This window comes from Macrotis lagotis, chromosome 4 (assembly GCF_037893015.1).
Source record: "Macrotis lagotis isolate mMagLag1 chromosome 4, bilby.v1.9.chrom.fasta, whole genome shotgun sequence".
In the NCBI taxonomy this organism is placed as follows: domain Eukaryota; kingdom Metazoa; phylum Chordata; class Mammalia; order Peramelemorphia; family Peramelidae; genus Macrotis; species Macrotis lagotis.
Window position 1 is genome coordinate 98,404,127 of NC_133661.1, and position 23,647 is coordinate 98,427,773.

At 33.8% G+C, this 23,647-nt stretch overlaps 1 protein-coding gene across 2 annotated transcripts in view; it reads right to left on the bottom strand.

Moving 5' to 3' along the window:
- Positions 1-23,647, bottom strand: part of ATRNL1 (attractin like 1) — a 1,271,094-nt gene that overhangs the window by 983,870 nt on the left and 263,577 nt on the right. For both annotated transcript variants that reach the window (XM_074233580.1, XM_074233579.1), the window contains exons 18-19: positions 17,293-17,511; positions 11,783-11,920 (exon numbers count right to left, since the gene is read on the bottom strand). In XM_074233580.1, the coding sequence (XP_074089681.1) occupies positions 11,783-11,920; positions 17,293-17,511 (357 nt within the window). The remainder of the gene's footprint in view (positions 1-11,782; positions 11,921-17,292; positions 17,512-23,647) is intronic.

Here is a 23,647-nt window from a genome sequence, read left to right on the forward strand (position 1 = left end):
CTCACACTTTTACTTGACCTGCATTATCAAAACATTTGGAGACTGAGACTTTAACCCAATCACCTCATTTTCAAGAAAAATATACTGAGGCAGGATTTGCCCAAGGTCTCAGGAATAGTTAATAGCAACCACAAGATGTAAACATAGCTTGCCTATTTACTAATTTTGCAAATTTCTATTTTACCATCTTGTCTTAGCAACATAACTCATCATTTGCCAAGTTCTGTCAAATAAATTCTATCCATTAATATCACTCAAATCTGTCTCCTTTTATTTTCTCCAATAACAAACCAAAATAAGTCTCACATATGATTTCACCTAAATTCCTATGAATAGCATCTTTAATTATCTTCCTGACTCTAGTCTGCCCAAGCAAGCTTGCAAATGTATCATGCTAATCAGTTTACTCTTCTAATAACACAGTTAGTAACTTTCTGCTGAATACAAAAGAGTGAATGTATTCCCCTAATCTGGACATTGAAGGTCCTATACCTATCTTAAATTAAGTTGTATTCAACAAGCCTTTAGTAAATATTTGCCTAGACACTGGAAATACAAAACAGAGGAACAATCTCAATCAATAAGCATCCATTTTGTACTTACTATGTGCCTAATTCTGTTCCAGAAGCTGAAGAGATAAAGTCAGAAATGAAATTCCCTTCTCCCAAGGAGTTCACATTATGTCAGAGTAATGAGAGCAAGTAATGTATAACAACTTTGGAAAGAAAAGTTGAAGCCAAAGAGTGAAAGAATTTAAAAGCAAAAGGAGGAGGAGCGGCTAAGTGGTGTAATGGATAGAGCACTGGCCTTGGAGTCAGGAGTACCTGAGTTCAAATCCGACCTCAGACACTTGATAATTACCTAGCCGTGTGGCCTTGGGCAAGCCACTTAACCCCATTGCCTTGAGAAATCTAAAAAAAAAAAAAAGCAAACGGAGGAAAAAAAAAATAGCACAACATCTCAAGTAAATATGAGAATCAAATGAAGATTTTCAAGGATGGAGAAACTGGGCAATTTTATAAGAAGCAAGGAAAGACTCTACCATATAGGGAAGAAGCTGAAAACTCGATGGGTACAAGAATATTGTTGACAGGCAAATTATTGGTAAAGATAGGAGGCAATGGGATAAAGGCACAAAGAGAAAAAAATGGTTATGGTGCTGGAAAGCCTACACCTTCATTAAAGTGTAAAGGAGAGAATATATAATGTGGTCAAGAAGTTTGGAAATAGAGAACAGGCAAAAAGAAGAAGTTCAAGAGAAATGACTGATTTTCATGGGAGTAAGAACTAAGAGACTTTGCAGTGATAGATGGGAGAGAGGATATTGGGAGGATTAAAAAGAGAAGATAAAAAGGTTTGGGAATGTTGCTTAAAGGGGGTAAGATAAATAGCCAGGGGGAAAAGGAAAAGATTGCCTTGTCACAGTGAGGGAACAGTTGACATTGTAGTAAAACCAATCAGCATGATTATGTGACTTCTTCCAGTATCTTGCAGTAGTAGACAAATAGGTGGTGGGGCAGTCTAGGCTTAGGGTTAAGACTGAGTAAAGCTTTGGAAAGGACAAAGAACTTGAGAAAAGGCCAGTATATAGTTAAATCACTTAACTATACTTCAAGAAAAGAGAAGAAAGTAAAGCCAAAGCAGGGATGATGACTTAAGGGAACACTGAAAGATGAGGCACTGGATAAATGATTTAAGGATAAAAAATACATTTAGGAGGAATGAGACCAAGGGAGAGATATAAGCCTGTAGCTCTAAGGGGAAGAGTAAAGATCACTAAGAACCAGGGCATTTGCTGTCATCAGTAGTACCTAAATTGTATTTTAAAAGAATCTAGATAGTCTAAGAGTTAGAGATTAAGAGGGAGACCATCAGTGGCATTAGAGACCTTCTATGCAAATTAATTAAAAAGAGAGCTGCAATATTGTTCAAATACTGTACATTAAGTACAATCAAGTACAGTTTTGCTGGAACATAAAATAATTTAAAGGAGTAAGTTGTAACCAATCTGGATATATATATAGGCTGAAGCTTCATTGTGAAGATCTTAAATGCAAAAAAAGAGTTTGTATTTTATCCTAACAGCAATAGGCAGCCATCACTAAAGCTTCCTAAATAAGGAAGTGACATGATCAGAAAAGACTTAGAATTGCTTAGATGAGTAGTCAATGCTCATCTGTAAAGAGAAAGGAGGTCAAAGAGGAGACAAGGAGAAGTAAAACCAAAAATTAATCTTCTGCATTGAATGAGTGCTATTTACAGACCAAATGGTAAGAATTAAATATGAATGGAGATTGTTAGGGCCGAAAAGCCCCTCAGGACCGACAGGGACCCCCAGTCACCACAGAAGGGCAGACTTGATGCAAAAGCAGGAGGATTTATTAACCAGCACGCTGGGGCTCAGTCAAGAGCTGGCCCCGAGCTGCTCTCAGCACAGTCTTTTCATGTCTGAAAACCGCAAGGGGGATTTTTCTTTGTGGTTTAACGAGTTGCTGAGTGGGGACACGTTCGCAGCAGCTGAGTTTCTCCTGGCCTAGAGTTGTCTAACAGGATGTTTCCCAACCACTTGGTCCTTAGGTTTCGTTTATCGAGAACTGACACTGTTATAGAAAATTGAAACTTAGGGAGACTTAGGGTGGGGGAGCAAGATGGGCCTAGGAGAGCCGGTTTACGGATGCTTCAGAGATATTTTTGTTATGCAGCTATACAGACAAGGTTACCTTCTTTGCTAAAAGTTTACTCTACTAGGTTTGGTTTATGATACTCTTATTTCATGGGTATTTTTATATAATTGCCTTCATATAAAGCAGTTGTCTTAGTATCTACTAATTGTTTTTATATAACATATTTAATATTTATATATAATGACATTATTATCATTCTCCCATTAATGGATTGTTTTTCAGATCTTTAAAATCACAGTATGCTTTCTCCTTCAGTCTCAGGGTGTTTGAGGGTGTTTAGAGAATTCAAATTTATTTTAATATTAGTTCAATAGAAAAGAATAAAATAGACATACTAGTTAAAGAAAGACTGAATAGATCCCAAAGCTAAATGATTATACATTATCTTCAAATTGAGATTATCTGCAACAATGTTATATTAACATCTATAATTAAATTTTAAACCTACTAAATTTAATGTATCAAAGAAAAGAAAACTGATCCCTCTGATAAAGATACCATTCTGTAATGATCTTGGGGACTATCCATACATATCACTGTTTGTCTACAGCAGCCAATCATTATAAACTTCTGGGCAAATCTGATATGGAAAGATATATCAAATACAAAAATCAGGGTTACTGAGTGCATTTTCCCATAAGCTTCATCAGGAGTAGGAATTATCCTTTTTCTTTTTTTGTATCCCTCACATAACACAGTGCTTGGCAAATAGCAGGTACCTAATGAATGCTAACTGACAAATTGACTCACTTATGTATACAATGTAACCAAAATTCATCTTTAAAAATCCTACCCATTCTTTATGGTCCAAATATTATATTCATTCATTTAATCCTTTCTGTTCTATCCAGTTAAAAATGAGCTTTCTAGCCTTGGGTCTCACAACCTTTAGATTTTTTCTTTCACATTCTATAGTGAATTACTGTTATTATTTAGTGTTGCCTAATTGTTAAGTTCTATATCCCTTAATATGAGAACCTTTTGTAACCTGATAAGAAACAAGGGTCTGCTTTACAAGGAGAGGCTCATGAACAGGTACCGGATAAGGTAATGAATTTCTCAGTCATAGAAACTCTCAAATACCACCTACTAGGTTATGGAAGGGTTATGATATGAAGTTATTGAAGGAAACACTAGTACCAAACAAAACACTCCACTTCATTGATCCTTGAAATAGTAAAGTCAATTGTATTTCTTCTAGACTGTAAACTTCATGGAGTCAAAGACCAAGTTTTAATTATCTTTCTCTTTCCCAACAGCACCCATACATATCTATTTTGCCCTTACTAAGCATTTACCAGCAGCTAGGTAGTGCAGTGATTAGGGCCACTGAAAAGATCTGAGTTCAAAATGGTTTCCATCAATTATTAGTTATATGACCTTGGGCATGACAGTCAAGTTGTTTGCCTCATTTTCTTCAACTATAAAATAAGTATAATGCTAGTATCTGTCTCCCAAGGAAGTGCTAGGCACATAGTAGGAAATATGTAAATGCTAGCTAGTATTATTAAATTAACATTTAATATATGTGTTTGCAATCTTCCAACATTTTTAAAAATCAAGTTTATAAGTGTGTTTTTCTAGTTCTAAACTATTGACATTGAAAATTCAGTTAAACAATTCAGCAGAAAATTAATGCGGGAAATTGCAACAAATTAAATAATATAGGAAAGATACTTTAAGCACTGAACAAATAAAAATTATCAGAAATGAGGAATATCCTTTAAGAGTGTGGGTAAAGGTGGAAGATATAAAAGGTATACAAATAAGTATAATGTTAGGAAGGGAAGGACAAATTCATACAAAATATTCTAGCAAAATCTGAATAAGGAGAGAATACTTTGCACAGAGAAAGGGGTAACTAAGTAGACCTTTGAAGGAAAAATAATAGCTCTAAAAGGTGGAGATGAGAAAAAAATGCATTTCTCGAATGTGAAAGGCAACTTCAGAAATCACACAGTAGAAAGTTCAATGGCCTATTGAGTTTGGGGAATAGCTAGCAGTTCATTTGGAGTGAAATGCAGAGTACCCATAGTACAATAATGTGAAATAGAACTGGAAATATAGATTAGGTCTACATTGCAGAAAGCCAGGACAGTGAGGTTGTGCATAGAATATCCTAGAGACAATAGAGAATGCTACTGAAGTTTTGGGGTTTTGTTTTCATTTTGGACATGGGGTTGAAAGAGCAATAGCAAGATAGTTTGGGTAGTTGCATGAGGATTGAATTTCAAATTGTTCCCATTATTATTTAAATATTTTTTCATTTGTATTAAAAAATTCATTTTTCACATATTGCCTAATTATTTCAATGCACATATATAATAAAGGAATTCTACAATAAAAATACATATGCACATTAATATGCACTATGATAAACAAAAAATAAAAATATTAATTTTTATAATATTGCATATTAATGAGACCAAATTCTAGAGATAAAACTACAAAGAAAAAAATCACCTGAAATAGAATCTTAAGAAAATTTAGTCCTTTAAAATAGTAACATAAAATAGTCCCACATTTAGTAACTGTTCTGTGATGTACACAATGCTTTCATAAGTCTGAGCTTTTATCTATCCTCTTAACTCCCAAGAGGCACAGGGGCTCAGAGAAGTTAATATTACACAAGGCAAGAGGGGAAACCCTTAGAACATCACTAGAAAGCAGAGGGAAATAAATACAATAGCCTTTAAACCAGAGCCCTGGTTGTTTTTCTTCTGATCTCTGGAAGGACACTCTTGAAGTGAATCTTCTACTCTAACTTCTAAATTTTGGGTCTTATCACTTCCCCTTGTATATGTTAAACAGATTAATTTTTAACCTGATTCCAAAATAGTTTGTGGTCCTGCTTTGAAACTTTTCCAATTTCCCCAGGAAATGAAACCAACCAGGGTCTAATGATTGCCCTAAATGCCGTCATGTGACCACTTTTGTCCAAAATAATAATCAAAGAAAACATCAAAGAAGATTGAATTTGATTAATCATGTTATTTATGACAAATAATATTGTCAATAAAGTTTGTCTTTCAAATATGCTTCAATCTATGGCTACAATAATATACAGAAAAAAAATCATAAAACACAGACTTTAAAGAAGGTATTCTCTCTAAAAAAAATTACTGTTAACACTATTGCTGTCCTGGAAGTTCTGGAACATAAATAAGCAATATGAAGAGATTCCCAAAAGATATTTAAGTAATAACTTCTATAAAGTCCACAGTAAATTTTAAAAGTTCCAAGCTAACAAGGAATAACAATAAAACTGAACTACAAGCATATATAGAAAGCATTATTTTAAAAAAAATTATAGAAGCCAGATATTCTTTTAAGAAGAAAAAAAATCTACTTATAAAAAATGAACTCCCCCTCTATTAGTTACAACTGGGAATGAAGAAGCAAGTGGTAAAATTTATCATTTTACAAGACTTATAAATTGATTTTAGTCGTTATTACAATAAATATAATTCACCAGAAGTGACACAGTGCTTATTTGGTTAGATAGCTAATGTATCCCTAAAAAATAAAAATGACATTCATATATCACATTGCCATAGCCTCCCTATAGACAGCAAAAGGACTTTTTATCAAATTCAAGAAACAAGGGAACTATTAAGAATTATTTAAAGCCTCATAAACCACCAGAAAATGTGCAACTGTCAATAAGGGGAGATATTAATCTTCTCATTCTCTTGAACATTATTTTAATTCATTGTGCCTCAGGTTACTGGATATGTAATTTTGGAATCTAAGACAATATGTTGAATTTTTGATCTAGGGTTCATCCTATGGGGAAAGTATAATCTGTAGAAGGGAAGGGATGCCAGAAGAATCACTGATAAAGCAAAAAAATAGCATTTTTAAATTTTTTTCCTTTCTATTCATATGCTTACTCATCTCCTTGCCCATGTAAAAATGAAGTAAAAATTTCATGGTATGGATATAATCCAGAGAAAATAAACATCAGATAACACCAACTACCCTTCATCAAATAATATACCATATACCATTACTATTAAACACTATAGGACTGAAAAACCTCAGAAAGACTAGGTAGCCTAGAATACTTCACCAAGATAACTATTTTCTTCAATAAATATAATATAACAATGTTAATAATTTTAATTATATTTGTTTGATTATTTAACATTGAATGCATAGAATGAAAAATGCATACATATTTTGTATTCTGTTAATTTGTAAGAAAAATTAGTAACAAAGTTCCAATCTATAGCATTTGCAGTTGTTTAGATTGGCAAAAACATAAACTTATTGGCATAGTTTTACTGATACGCACATTTTTAAATACTTTGCACTTTTTGCCAAATGCATTTATAATCAAATCATTGCTCTGACAACTCCCCCCAAGATAATTCTTTTTACCTATGGAAACAAATTAAGTTTTTACCATTGCAAAACAAATATTCACACCAGCAAATCATTATAATCCTCAGAATGTAGATATTGCCACAAAGGAATAGAAACAATAACTAAAGATCACACCTCCAGTCAACTTCTCAGACAGTAGTTCCCTACCTTGGGTCTGGTCATAAAAGTTGTTCAACAGAACTGACTGCAAGGATAACCATTTGGATGATTTTTTTCCTCATACCCTCACATTGAATAATACATACACATTCCCTGGCTCTTTTTTACTTAGATTCACTCCAATATATAATGACCCATTCATCACACACACACACACACACACACACACACACACACACACACACACACACACAATGTAATCCATATGCCTTGATATTTGTCAGTCCCTGTCATTCCTTTCTTTTCACTTCTCCAATAACTACTTCTTGCTCCATCATACATATACTGGGATGTAGGTCTCATTACCATCATGAAGACTGCAATTGTCAAGGGTCTTTTTGTTACCAAGGGTCTTAAAAGCACAAAGTTATATACTTCATGACATAAAGAGGGGTATTCTGTGTTTTCCCTCACAGAGGTAGTCATATTCACCCCCCATGCTTTTGTTTTCCTCTTCTCCAGTTCTTATACAAGCCCAGTCAAAAATAGGAGACTATCCTCCATTGAATATATGAGCAATAACAGATATACAGATTTGAAAGTTCCAGCCTCAACCCCCTGGAACATAACAAAAAAGTAACAGGCCGAATCATATTATCAACAGCACAACTATATGCTTTCTATACACCATGAATATTAGTGAAAATGAGTAGTGGGGGGGAGATCAGTCATTCTTTTTTTTTTTTTAGTTTTTTGCAAGGCAAATAGGGTTAAGTGACTTGCCTAAGGCCACACAGCTAGGTAATTATTAAGTGTCTGAGGCCCAATCTGAACACAAGTACTCCTGACTCCAGGGCCAGTGCTCTATCCACTGCCCCACCTAGCTGCCCAAGACCAGTAGTTTTTTATGCTAAATCTTGCAAAAATTGAACAAAGGGAAGTTTTTATTGTCATGTGTCCTAAATTGTAAGCTGTGGACCCTTTATTCAAGGCAATGCCCTTTTGCTACATAGTTGTGTGAATGCTAAATCATTCAATAGAAGTTGTCTGAACTTAGTCAAGCTTTCAAATCTTAATAGATATCTTTAAACAACAAAAATAAGGCCTGTGTCTTTTTTAAAAGGTTTATTACTTTTGAAAAACTTGGAAGATATTCATACTTAGAGGATAGAAAGAAGATGGTGACCTAGCAAAGAAGAAAATGAAGGGAGAGGAGTGTTTAGGATGTATAGAGTGTCTAGGAGGTCAGTATCAAAAGCTAATATTAATAATAGCTGACATTAATATATCACTTTAAAGTTTGTAAAGCACTCAATATGCAAACAAATCTGTGAATTAGGTGCTTTTATCCTCATTTTACTGATAAAGGGGCCCAGAGAGATTAAATGACTTTCTCAAAAGATGAGATAAATACTTAAAAAAAATTTAAGAGATCATGATAGTTCCAGATTGTAGAGTCTAGAGAGAAGAATTTAAGTCAAAGGACAGAGCTGGAAGACAGACAATAAATAATAAAGGAGATGTGTTTAGGGGAGAAAGAAATCTATCAAGTGTAGATAATTTGTTCAAGAGCTTGACTATGAAAGGAGGAAAACAACAGGATGACTTGAAGGAATTGGAAGGTTAAGATTTTGTTTTTATTGCTTGGGGGGGAGATTTGAAGCTATTTTGTTGGAGGCAAAGATAAAAAGGTGAAGATAAGAAAGAGAGGAGATAATTGAGATGCAGATATATAAAAGAAAGGAAGAACAACACAAGTGTAAGGATTTACTTTAGCAGAGATGAGCATAAAGATTAGCATAAAGAAGGAGACACTGTTTTGTGGGGAGAAATAGAGAAGAAAAGGGAGACAGTGATAGAAAGTTTCTATGTTTTCAGTAAAGTAGTAAATATAGTTTTCTGGTCAAACAAAGGCATAAGGAAATGCTAAAGAAAATCTGAAGAAAAAAAATTCGCTTCCATAGAGAATATGATAGTTAACAAAGGAAGAAGAAGAAGAATGACATTTCTACATAACTCTCAGGGCCTTATTGTGTTAACATGAATTTATAGCAAAACCAATCACTATAAATCTGTGACTCTGTAAAAGCACTCAGAAATAGAGAAGATCAAGAAAATTAAGACTGAGATTTGGTCCGGTGTGAATATCAATAAGGAAACAAAAGATTTAATGAAGTTGATAGCATACATTTCCTATTCAAACATAAAATTCTAGTAAAGGTAGAAAAAGAAAGTCAGAACAAAAATAATAGCCTGAGAAAAGGGAAGAATGGAGAGAAAGCAGGCAACATGCAAAGATTTAGGAGGGATGAAGCAACAGGAGATTTTCAAGGCTAGGAGGCTATAGTCAAAGAGCAATTTCCACAATTCTTGGGCATGGAAGGTGAAACAGATGGGTGACAAAGACAAGAACAGTTATGATCATCTCTGTATGGAGTTGAGTGGGTATTAAGTGGAAGACAAAGGATATTAGAAGGCAAAACTATGGGAGAGGACATCAAAATGCCTGGTAGAATTCCCAGGTTTAATAAGGGTGGTAATTAAGGGAGACAGGAAGTAAAGAAGCCTGGACATTCAATGACTGCAAATGACTGCAAAACATAGTTGGAATGGGGAATAAAGTAGAACTGAATAATGGCACAAAGGAACAGTCTAAAGTAGGAGTAAAGAAAAAGAAATATGCTGATACTTCTTTCTGTAATGCTTTGACGAGGCATAAGAGGAGAGGAATGCAATTCAAGAATTTGATCATGATGTAATGTCTTCTAATGATATCCAGGCTTTTGACATAACAAGAAAATTTTAAAAATAGGAAAATTCTTTTCAATCAAACATTTCTGATAAAAGTTGAACCAAAAACTATAGGAAGTTGACAAATTTATTAGATTTAAAATTAATCTCTATTATATAAGTATTGGTTAATTTTAATAGGAGAAATGCATCATATTTATATGAAAACATGTTCAAAACAAAATAAATGAAAATTAAATCATCAAAATATTACCTCACACATAAAAATAGCAAAAAAATTAAAATAGACAAAAATAGTGAGACTTTAAAAGTCAGGAATATGAATAAACTACAAAATACATTTTTTTTCTTAAAGACATTTGGGGAATTGCTTGAGAAAAATGAATAAAAAGTTTATATCTTTTATGCAATATGATCCCACTTTTGTTATAATTGTTGTTGTTCAATCTTTTCTATCATATTTGATTGAGCCCCATTTGATGAGTTTTCTTGGCAAAGATATGAGAGTAATTCACCATTTCCTTCTTCAACTCATTTTACAGATGAAAAAACTGAGGCTAGTTAAGTGACCTGCCCAGGGTCCCATAACTCAAGATTGAAACTAGATCTGAAATCAGGTCCTACTGATTCTAGACCTAATTCTCTATCCACTATGAAACTTCCTTATCCCAGTGATCCCACTACTGGACACTAACATCAAAGTCAAGTACAGAAAGACACCAAAATATCCCTAACAGTATTATTTATGGTAGTTGAAAGTTGAAAGCAATGTATGTACACATCAATGGAAGAATACTGAACAAACTAAACCTAAAATGTAATATAATATTATTACCTGATTTTCCTACATAATGTGTTTTACAGAAAATTTATTTTGTGGTTTCTGACAACTTTATGTTAGAAATAATTATAAAAATAAAACTGTATTCTTACTCATAGGTGTTCTTACATATAACTTAATATACTTCAAATTTATATATCATTTACTATTTAATATATATATCTTATATATGATTTACCATTTTATGTATATATTTTAAAACAGGAGATTTAATATGTATAATAAGTAAAATATAGACACATATATATGTGTGAAATTATATGCATCATATATATATATATATTAATGTTTTATTGCATTTTAGGTACAGTTTGTTCAGTACTAACTGAATATTAACTAACTGAATAGCAGCACCAAGGTCAAATATAAAAAGAAAGACATCAAAATAATCCTGTCTCCTGTTTTAAAACATATAATCAGAATAAATATAACAATAAGCAGAAAATTTATTACCCAGTTGCCCAGCATCCAGAATGTTGATAATCAAAAACATTAAAAGAATATTTTTTACCTTTTTCTTAATTAAAAAATGTTGTGAGCACAAAAATGTTATACCAGATGGAAAAATAACTTTTAGAATCCTAACATGAACTTGTTTAATGAAAACAATAAATAACTAATTTTAAGAGTCATTTCACTATGAAAATAAATATAACTTTTTTAACCTCCCAAATCTCTACATGACTCAAATAAAATGTTCTGACAAAATATTGCACATTATTTTGAATATAAACATAAAATAATTTCCTAATAACTTCAAAATGTCCCACAGTACTAAAAGGTAAATAGTAAATCTTATTTTTAATACAGAGATACTTTTTTAAAGTGTGGATTTTAACCACTATTTGTACAGTTGTAGTTATAGTCCAACTATAGAAGAAATTGAGAAAATAATTGCAAATAAAGATTATCCACCTGTAAATTTAGTGAGTAGTGGTAATGTGTATCTTCTTTTGGTGAGAAAATTTCTTCTTTGAGCTAAAATTAAACTGTCCTAGAAGGGAAAAAGTAATCTTACCTGTACATTGTCCTCCATTGGTTGGATCTCCATAGTATCCTGGCATACAATCCTGACATTGTTTCCCTGTAGTAAGATTTTTACACTGCTCACAGACATTATTGTTGATGCAGGTGCTGTGTCCATTACACTGGCAAGCTAGAGAGAACAACAAAAACAATTACAAATATTGCTTTCAAAATTACTTTGGAAGTATGAAAGTATTAATCATTTAATGACTAATGTCTGAGTGATATAATAGATTAATTGATAAAATCTAAATAATTAAGTTGAAACAGCCTTACTAAAATGTTACTTTTAGGTCTCTGGAACACTAATATACTGCTGATGAAAGTGTAAACTGATCCAACCATTTTGGAGGATAATTCAAAATTATGTCCAAAGCATTATAAAACTGTGTATACCCTTTGACCTAGTAATACCATTATTAGGTCTGTTTTTTCATGTGATCAGGGGAAAAAGAACTTATTTGTTCTAAAATATTTACACCAGCTCTCTTTGTTGTGGTAAAGAACCAAAAGTTGAAGGGATGACCATTAGCTGTAGCATAGCTAAAAAAGTTCTGATGGATGTTTGTGATGGAATATTACTGTGATGTTGGAAACGATAAATTGGTTGATTTTAGAAAAACATGGTAAGACTTGCTTGAAATAATGAAAGTCAATGAGCAAAAAGAAGATGTCATTATATATCTTAACAGTAAATTTTTGTTTGTTTTTTACAAGGCAATATGGTTAATAAGTGGCTTGCCCAAGGCCACACAGCTAGGTAATTATTAAGTATCTGAGGCCACATTTGAACTCAGGTACTCCTGATTCCTGAGCTGGTGCTCTATCTACTACACCACCTAGTTGCACCCAACATTAATATTTCTAAAGACAAATTGCAAACAACCAAATTTATTTTGGTAATTATAAATTCTCAAACCAACTACAAAGGGCCTATGAAGAAAGATGTTATATGTACAATATATATAGCATGGTTTCACACACACACACACACACACACACACACACACACACATATATATATATATGTACACATATATCTGAAATTGTGCCTTTTTTTGGTGTGGAATAGGCAGGGAGGAAAAGACACAGTCTAGAACTTAAAATGCAACTAAATAAATTAATTTAATTCAATTTTGAAAGAAAGAGTAGCAGGGAAGATTTCCCCAGATGGAAAATTGGGAAAAAAAGCCATTTAGAAAAATAGCTTGATGTGAAATAGATGCTCCCTGATTAGACCAATAATAACAAAACCAGATAAAAACCAGAAATGACTGACGCTAATCTTCCATCATATGTTTCTCTGTTTGGCTTCTAGATATAATTACACTGCTCCACAGATATTGAATACATTGATTGGAGAAGGTGATCTACTATTTATATACAGATTAGATTATATTTTATTTATATAAAATTCACTTGATTAATATGAATATCTATGATATTCCTATAATTTATTGCTTTATTGCTAAGTAAACTTTTATGGTTAAGATCTCAAGGTGTTATTATTGTGAGTGATTGGTATCTGTAAGTAGAAGTTTAAGACTTTAGGTGGTAAGTAGGGTCAGTATATTATCCTACAAAAAGGCTACCCAAGAATCCTTACAAAATTTTAGTGTAACTATGTGGTGATGGTTCTTCTATTATTCCTGCCAATGAGAAAGCCACCTCAGAGTATGTAGATTTCTATATTTCCAGGTGAGAGATGTGAAGCCCTACATGATAGGCGGTCATCCTATGCCCCAAAGTGTTACACTGAAATGGTAACCATCCTATCATTAATTATGCTATACTTGATGCTTTTACTTCTTGATAATATCTTCCAGAATTAGTGATGAACTGACTTAGCCTTCAAGAGCCCAGACTCCAGGGGAGGTATAACAGTAACTTTATATTAATAATTCAAAAAAATAGATTATCTAATAAATTCTTTGAAAACACAATTCCAAATATCAAATTAAAGGGAAAATGCTTATGAACATTAAATGTGTGTGTATGTATTACAAAGTACAAATACTTAAGCTCCATGTACTTTACTCAAACACAGCCTTTCAAAGCCTATTCCCTTAAACATAACCCTAAGAAAATATGGTTATTCAAACCTCCAGAAGGTCAAAAGAAACTAGTAGAAAGATAAGGAAAACAAAACATGCTCTTATACTGATAATTCTAAAAATTTAATTCAAAAAATATTTCCTAAGTTACCTACTATATGCTAAATGCTGAATACTGAATACTACAAGACAGAAACAAATCAGCTGTCATTCTCCTGGGGATACAACCTGTACACAGAGAAGTAAACACAAAATATATACAAAAAATAATATTAAGGGGAAGGAGAGAAGACAAACAACTCAGGGCATTTTGAACTTTAAAAAAGTTGAATTTTATAAGGCACAGAGTAGGAAAATTCCAGGTATGAGCCTGATCAAATTCACAAGGGGATATTGTGGAATTTCATTTGGGAAACACCAAGCAGGCTAGTCTGGCAGAAATGTTGCATGGATGAGGAAGGTTATTGGAGAATGTCTGGAAAGAAAGTCTGGAATCAGACAATGAAATGTTTTCTATGCCAAATAGGAATTTATATTTTAGCCTAAAGGCAACAGGGAATAGAAGAAATCAATATGCTAACAATTGATAAAATCAAGACAAATTAACAAGTATTTATTAATCTTCTACTATGAGTCAAACAATGTACAAAATTCTGAAGATTTTCTGACAAAGGGAAAAATAGCCTCTGACTTCAAAGGGCTCACATTATAACGGGAAAGACAACATATTAATAATGAAGTACAAATACAAAGTGCTTCCAAAGAAAATAGTTAATACTCTTCAAGGGTATGGTGCCAGACACACTGGGGACATTGGGAAAGGGAGATTTAAGCCAGTTCACAAACATTTATCAACCACTAAGCTAAATCTTGAAGTAATCCAGAAAAGCAAAGAGATAAAGAAAAGGAGGAGGAGCTTGTCTAGTATAGGGAACAGCCAGTACAAAGGTAAAGATATGAGAGATGGAGTGTTCAATATGAAGAGTAGCTAATAAATTAGTGTAACTGAATCAGAGATTTGGGGGAGAAAACTATTAAGTAAGAAGACTGGAAATGTAACATTAATCCAGGTTATAAAAAGCTTTAAATGGCAAAGAATTTTATATTTGATAATGAAAGTCACAAGTAATCACTGGAGTTTATTGAGTAGGTAGTGATGACATGGACACATCTATGTTTTAGAAATATCACTTTGGTAGGTGAGTAGAAGATGAATCACAGTAGAGAGAGTTGAAGAAGGATGAATAGAAGGTTATTGCACTTGTCTAAACAATTGTTAATGAGCTCCTCAACTTGGATAGTGACTGAGTAAAGAGGATTTGACAATGGATTAGATTGGTGAGGCAAGTGAGAGTTGAGGATGACAAGATTTCAAGTCATGGTTATTATTGTACCTTACACAATGATAAGGAAATTTGAAATGAGGGTTGCAGCTCAGTGAGAAAACAATGAGTTCTCCTTTAGATTTATTGAATGTGGGATGTCTATGGGACATTCAGTTTGAAATCTCTTAAAACTATAGTACAGACCTAATTGAAGAATGTTATCATGCTCTCCTAAAAGAAAAATTCACCCCCAACTTACTTTTTTCCAGATTTATCTCACAGAATTCCCCTTAACACATTCTACCTTCCAGGTAGAGTGGAGGATTAGTTGTTCCCTGAGTTATATATTTCATCTCCAGCTTCTGTGCATTCTCTTGAACTGGCTTATTTCTGGAATGAACTCTGTCAACACTCCTTCTCAAAAGTCTTCTGTTCCCCCAGGTCACATTTTAGGTATTGCCTCCTCCATGAAGCATTTCCTTCCTCCCTTCCTTAGTGAACTATTGTCATCTAAAATTATATTTTGGCCATTTATTTGTGTAGCTGTTGTAACACTCCCCACCGTAGTAGAATGTAAGCTACTTGAGATTGAAGACTATTTGATTTTTGTTTCTGTATCTCGAGAACATAGGATAGGACATTATCCATTTTAGATATATAATGATTTTTAAATTAATAATTTCAATATATTGCACACTAATCAAACCATATATAGAATATCATATTCAATGTTTAGAGACACAGTTTTTGAGGGACATTGAGAAACTGGAACACATCTACTTAAGGGTGACCAGAATGGTGATGAGTTTAAAAGTCTCTTTTTTTAGGTTTTTGCAAGGCAAATGGGGTTAAGTGGATTGCCCAAGTCCACACAGCTAGGTAATTATTAAGTGTCTGAGACTGGATTTGAACCCAGGTACTCCTGACTCCAGGGCTGGTGCTTTATCCACTACGCCACCTAGCCACCCCTAAAAGTCTTAAGAACAACTGGTATGACCATAGATTTTTACCTTTGAAAAAAGAAGACTCAAGAAAGAAATGAACATGGTCTTCAAATTTCTAAAAGACTGTCATACATTAAAGAAAATAAATTAATAATAGAAATGGAGATATATAGATGTTAATACATATATAGATATGAAAACTGATAGAAAAATAAAAGGAAGCTGATAGGTGGCACAGTGAATAGAGTATGGGGCTTAGAATCAAGACTCATCTTCATGAGTTCAAAACTGGTCTGACATAGTTACTATATGTGACCTTGGGCAAGTCTCTTAACCCTGATTGTTCCAAGAAGGAAACAAGAAAACACTCCATATTTGCTATAAAAAAGTAGTCACAGAGAGTCAGACATGACTGAAATGACTAAACAAGGTGAGAGATAGAGATATGTTCCTATATATGAATTGGCATATATATATATATATGTTATGTAAGTATATATGATACCTATATAACATGTATGAGCATACAGTTTTATCTAACTCCGAAAGGCATATTAGTACTACATAATAGAAATGATCTATGATTATTTATGAAGTAATAAGGAGGTTAGATTTAGATAAGCATGAGGAAGCATATTTGAGTAATGAGAATTACTCAAAATTGGAATGGTTTGCATTGTTAGGTAATCAGTCCCCATCATTATAAGTGCTCAAAAGGAGACTAATTTTTAGGAATGCTTTGAAATTCTCACATTGTCTGAGAAGTTAGACTAGAAAATTCATATAGCCTTTTCCAAATACAAGATTCTAGGTAAAACAAAATAAAAAAGTAGAGAGTTGAAATAATAGTCAAACTTGGTCCTAATCAGTTCGTCCAAAATAAAATTCAATTATAAAGTTGTTTTCACTGGAAAGCATACTAGGTCCATTTTCAACAAAAAGTAGACATATATCTCTAGGAAAGAATATTACATATTTCCTACTGGAAGTCTACTCTGGTATTTAATTATTAAAGCAATAACATTTCTAAACAACTTTATTAAATAATTTGGGTCTTATGGTCAGCCTAAATTCCTAGTGCAAAATTCACAGTATCAATTTCAAACAAAGTAAACTTTGTTCATTTCAGCACAAACTAAAATCAATTTACTTGCAACAATTTCTTCAGGCCATTCTTACCTGGACAATAGATAAAAGACCATTCATAGTTTTTCTCTTTGGGGCAAAGACTTGTGTCAAGGGTCATTTCACTGGTATACATCCCAACAAGCTTCATGGGTCCCCTTGAAGAGCCTTCAATGCAGTGGCCCTTTCCTGTGTTACTAGGATCATTGCACCAACCACATCCAGGTTGTTCTAAACACTGTCCACATGTTCTTAATCCAGAACAATTCTGAGCTGCATAATAGAAATGTGATATTAACAAACAATAAATTATTTTGTACTTCATTTTACAAAGAAAAAAGTAGTATAATAACATCAAGAAAGCTGAAAATAGATAACTATGAAGCTGTTATAAAATGCTAGCCAATTATTAATATTCATTTTAAGTCAAACTAGTATATCAAAATAGTATATCAAAAATTAATTGGAAAGCTAAAAATTTCATTTGTTAAAATTTTCTACTTAATATAGTAAAGGTAAAACCACTGTCAGGCAAAAATAATTGATATATATGTGTGTGCGAGATATATATATATATATATATATATATATATATATACATATCCTTTCTTAAAATTTTAGTAAGTTATTAAATTGCAATATTTTACATCATAATTATCAATTTTCCAGAGCAGTACTGAATTTCATGGCACCAAGGAACATTTTTCTTCTATTCATCTAAAAATATTAAAGTTCTAACTGATAACCTCAAATTGGTATTCAATACTTTTTAAACATACAGAACACACTCATCATTACTTAAACAGTTATACTCATCATACTGGATAGATATACAGATGTATCAATTAACATAAAGGCCAACAAGCAATATTATTGAGAGTTTCCTAGATAACTACCAATATCTAAGATCTTAAGTAAGTTTGCACATTCAATAAATTCTAATTAACTGGCTGATTAGGTAAAATATATTGGCCTATGTTGAAAGTAATTTTATAATAACTAAAGAATAAAACCTGAGCTTTACACTATTTATTAATAAGACATGTAATTGCAGAACAGGTCAGATCGAGAGACTCCTCAGTTGGCACAAAGACAAAGAAGAAAAATTTACAAGGATTTTTATAGGAAACTACAGTTTCCATTTAACAATTTTACCATTTTATTTTAAGATTTAGGGACTTTTTAAATTTCAGAGATTTTGATTGGTTGCAACCATTTGAATTCTGCAAAAAAAGTTGATGGTATAATAATAAATTATTCCCCCAAATAATGTGACTTACAGAAAAATGAGACAACTATAATCATATATATATATATATATATACATATATATATATATATATATATATTGTCAAAGATGATACAGAGTGGTGTTGGTTTGGTTCTCCCTTTTGATCCATGGGAGGTTCAACTTTCCAAGGATCACTGTACATAAGCTAGTTCTCTAAGACTTTTAACATGATCAGTCAAGTGTACATAAGTCTCTGGGATTGACCTGGAACAGACTTTAAGGCAGCAACCAAAGCAAAGTCTAAAAAGTATTATATGACAGAGGACAATAAGGGTCTATTGGCCAAAAGTGGCTACCAGGTCATTTCCCTGTAATCAAAGGACCCTACAAGAGGGATTTCACTGGGGGTCACCTAGGGTGGGTAGTTGTGTTTCTGCTATAGCTTGATGAATTTTGTAAAGGTCAGTTTCAATTTCTTCATGACTACAAAGCAGGAAGAAGACTTAGAATTCAAAGAATATCTTACTGCTATTATTCTAGCAGCCCTGATTTCTACCATTTCTGGATGGTTGAACTGCATGGCACCAGATAGAGGGTTATCAGAGCTGAGAGATAAAACAAGTAGCATCACTTTCTGATTTTCTGTTTTCCTGGAGTGCACTGGGTACAACCACTGTATATAAGAACAACATGATTGATCATAATACAAGCTCCTCCCTGTGAGGCAATGATAAAATTTACAGCCAGGTTATTCTGTAGGAACATCTGGGCTATTGAATCTACTTCAATTTGAAGGGAGCTGTTAAACTCACTTGTAGCCTGGGTCAATCTTTCAAAGTCAAAAGAGAGATTTCAGGATGACCATTCTAGGACAGTTATCATTTTATATATATAGAATAAGAATAAAGAATTTGTTCCATTCCCTGTTATAAGGATTCTAAATGGTTACTACATTCTCAATGAAAAAGATTTTCCTCTTTTTTTTGGTGCTTGTGCTACCCTGCTCTCAAATTTCTTCTTAACAGTCATATAGAATCAAACAAGCAACTCAACAGACACTCGGTCAACTGGTTGGTAATGAGGGATGTGCTTTATTGCTATACACACTGAAACACACAGACAAATACACACAGACAATCACACAAACTGCACAGAGATTATAACTCCCCTAGAGGGTTTTATGTGGGGAGAAAAGCCTTTTTTGCATCATGCTAAATGGGGCCCTTGTATCCAATTAGGGCACTTGCTGAATAGAAGCCAACATCCTAAATTCTCCCTTTAAAAACACCAGCTGCTATGGCACTATAGGTTAAGTTCATAAGAAAAACATAATATGGAATAGTCTGATTGTCAATGACATAAATAAAAAGACTCTCCTTTAGAAATATTTAGGAATAAGATAGTCTATGTGCAATTTGAAACAGTGCCCAAATTTTTAATAGGATTTATTTTCTCCCCTCTTAACATACAATGGGAAGGTGGGTAGTTAATAGTACTGGCAATACAATATTCCTATTTTTGTGGGCAATGATGCCATCATTAAGAGCCACACAGAAGCAGCTATTTTCATATCAGCAAAAATGATAGCCAGTCCACTTACTGTTTTATCCTTTTTAATTATATAGCATTTTACTAGCAGAGATGGTGGGTCTTAAGCCAAGGTGGTATACAGTTAGCTTCCTTAATCAATAGAGCGCTCCACCCATTCATTTGATTGGGGTATGTAATGGTCTCATTCTCCTTAATGTTAGCACGATCCATGGATCTGGGTCTCCCAGATGAAATTGATGGCACAACCACCATCCATGAGGCCCAATGGCTTTAAGATAATATATAGTAGCACCAATAACTGACTGAGTTCCATTGATATATTTTGGTGGCAGTAGTTTTCCTCCTTTTCTTTTCTTTTTTTGGGGGAGGGAGGGGTTCAGGGGGGGGTGCAGCAATCTGGGTTAAGTGACTTGTCCAGGGTCACACAGCCAGTAAGTATAAAGTATTTGAGTCAGTATTTGATCCCAGGTCCTCCTGACTCCAGAGTCAGTGTTTTAGCCACTGCTATTATTTTCTTTTTTTGTTTTTTTAGGTTTTTTGCAAGGCAATGGGGTTAAGTGGCTTGCCCAAGGCCACACAGCTAAGTAATTAGTAAGTGTCTGAGGCTGGATTTGAACTCAGGTCCTCCTGACTCCAGGGCCGGTGCTCTATCCACTGCACCACCTAGCCACCCCCTAACTGCTGTTATTTTCAATAGAAAATTAGAAAAATTTAATTGAACTCCACGATCAAAATCATGAAGTGAAAAGTCCAATTGTCCAGTCTGTACTGCTGGTCAACATTATAGAGTTCTTGTATCTTAGTTTGTAGCTCCTGTTGTTGTTTGTCCTTCATTCTCAAAGAAGACCATGACTTCAGAGGGGGATGCCATGATCTGCAAGTGAATTGGATTTAAATGAGGGAGGGCTAGATAAAGTCACCAGTCTCACTTTCTTCTCCAGATCATGTCTGGTCCAGTGGCCAGATAAGGAACAGAACAATGGGAGATGGACTTGAATGTACTGGGAAACTGGCCTTTTTAAGCTAAGGCCCTCAACAGGTTTCAGTATGACTAAGGAAATGCTCATTCAGAATGGATAGGAAAGAAAGAGATAATATAAAGAATGACCACTTTTACATAGCTCTCCAATAAAAGCTAACTGAGAAGGGAAGACCCTCATGGTTTCTAGACAACAGAGAAATAATTTACTCTGAGTAAATTTTGGTCTAAACAGCGAACAAGCTTGGCTTAGTCTGGGACCTACTGTAGGTCAATAAATGAGAGCCGGAGTGTTTTGGGTTAAGGCATAGTCCTTAAGAAAGAAACCTCAAGTTCTGATAAAGGTCTCATTTCTAAAATATATAGAGAGAATTGAATCAAATTTATAAGACTACATTTCCCAATTGATAAATGGTCAAAGGATATGAACAGGCAGCTTTCAAATGAAGAAATTAAAGATATATGTGTATACATATATATATATATAATCATAAATAAAATATGCTCCACATATTAAAAATGCTCCAAATCATTACTGATTAGAGAAATGCAAATTAAAACAACTATGAGGTGCCACCTCACACCTATTAGAGTGGCTAAGAGGGCAAAAAGGGAAAATGATCAATGTTGGAGAAGTTGTAGGAGGACTGGGACATTAACATACTGTTGGGAGAATTGTGAACTGATTCAACCATTCTAAAAGCAATATTGGGGGGCAGCTGGGTGGTGCAGTGGATAAAGCACCAGCCCTGGAGTCAGGAGTATCTGGGTTCAAATCCAATGTCAGACATTTAATAATTAGCTAGCTGTGTGGCCTTGGGCAAGCCACTTAACCCCATTTGCCTTGCAAAAACCTAAAAAAAAAAAAAAGCAATATTGAACTATGCCCAAAAAGCAATAAAACTGATCACATCCTTTGTCCCAGCAATATCAGTACTAGGCCTAAATTACAGAAGAAATCATAAAAAATGGGAAAAGCCCCACATGATCCAAAATATTCATAACAGCTCTTTTAGAAGTGGCCAAGAATTGGAAATTGAAGGGGATTCCCTTCAATTGGGAAATGGCTAAATAAGTTATAGCATATGAATGTTATAGAGTACTATAAGAAACCATGAATGGTCAGACTCTAGAGAAGCATGGAAAGAATTACATGAACTAATGCTGAGTGAAGGGGGCAGAACCAAGAGAGCATTGTATACATTAACACTATGAGTTGATCAACCATGATGGATGCAGCTCCTCTCAGCAGTTTAGAGAGCTAGGACAACAGTCATCCACATCTAGTTTAAAAAAAAAAAAAAACTTACCCAAAAGACCCACAGAATCTGTTTATTTTTCTCCTCTGTTTTTTCTTTATATGTTTTTCTTCTTATGTTCTCTTATGTTTTTCCTTCCTATACCATGGTTTTCTTTCTTTCCCCTTAGTCCTAATTTCTCATATAAAAAATGACTAATATGTAAATATGATAAATACAAATTTGCATGTACCATGTTCACTAGACTATTCATCACTGAGGGGGAAGGAAGGGTGAAGGAAAATTATGTAACATAAATATGTAAGTGGATGAATGTTGAAAAACTTTCATAATGTAATTAGAAAAATAAAATTGGAAAAAAAGAAAGAAACCCCAACATATTTTTGGAGGTTTCAACAATCAAAATTATATTTCACTGGATGGAGGATCTTACTGTAGTCTCTGTATCTTAGAAGCTACAATAGGAAAGACTTAGGGGATGGAGCCAAGATGGCCAGCATGAAGTTCACAGGCTCCTGGAGTTTTTCCCTGCACAAACCTAAGTGAAGCCTCTGCAGATTCCACCAAAAAAAAATATCAAAACAAGTTTTCAATTATGGCCATCCATCGTGGAAGATCTTCAGTAAAGGTCTGTCTCTTTGGGGGAAAAGAGGAAGTAGAGCACAATTACACAGGAGAGCAGGAAAGTTGATGGGAGACTTTTAATCACAGTGTATTTAAGGTCCTGACAATGACAACAGCATAGGTCCTGGCAGCTAGATAGCAAGCCAGCATGAAGGTTCCTAACCCCAACAAAGTCTGAACCCTGGGAACACTGGAGCAAAAGACTTCATAGGCAGAGTCTGGACATAAAGGAGGAAACAAACCTCTGCAAAGGCAACATCTGGGCTGTATAAGCAACATCTTAACCAACAAAAAAACCAGAGATCAGAACCCAGCTCCAGGATAAAAAGCTTGAACCTATAATCCCTATAACTCAGGAACAGAACTCAACAATTAAAATGAGCAAAAGAAGGTAAAAGAATGCTAACAGGGGTGGCTAGGTGGCAAAGTGGATAAAGCACTGGCCCTGGAGTCAGGAGTCCCTGAGTTCAAATCTGGCCTCAGACACTTAATAATTGCCTAGCTGTGTGGCCTTGGGCAAGCCACTTAATCCCATTGCCTTGCAAAAAAAAAAAACCTAAAAAAAAAAAAAGAATGCTAACCATGGAAAGCTACTATGCAGATAAAGTTTTTTAAAATGCCACCTCAGAAGAAGAAATCAGTGAGAAATTACCTACATAGGAAGTCTCAAAGAAGTCTATGAATTTTTACCAAATCCAAAACCTCATAGGAGAGCTTTAAAAACCATTTAAAAACCAAAGAAAAACAATTGAAAAAAAGAAATAA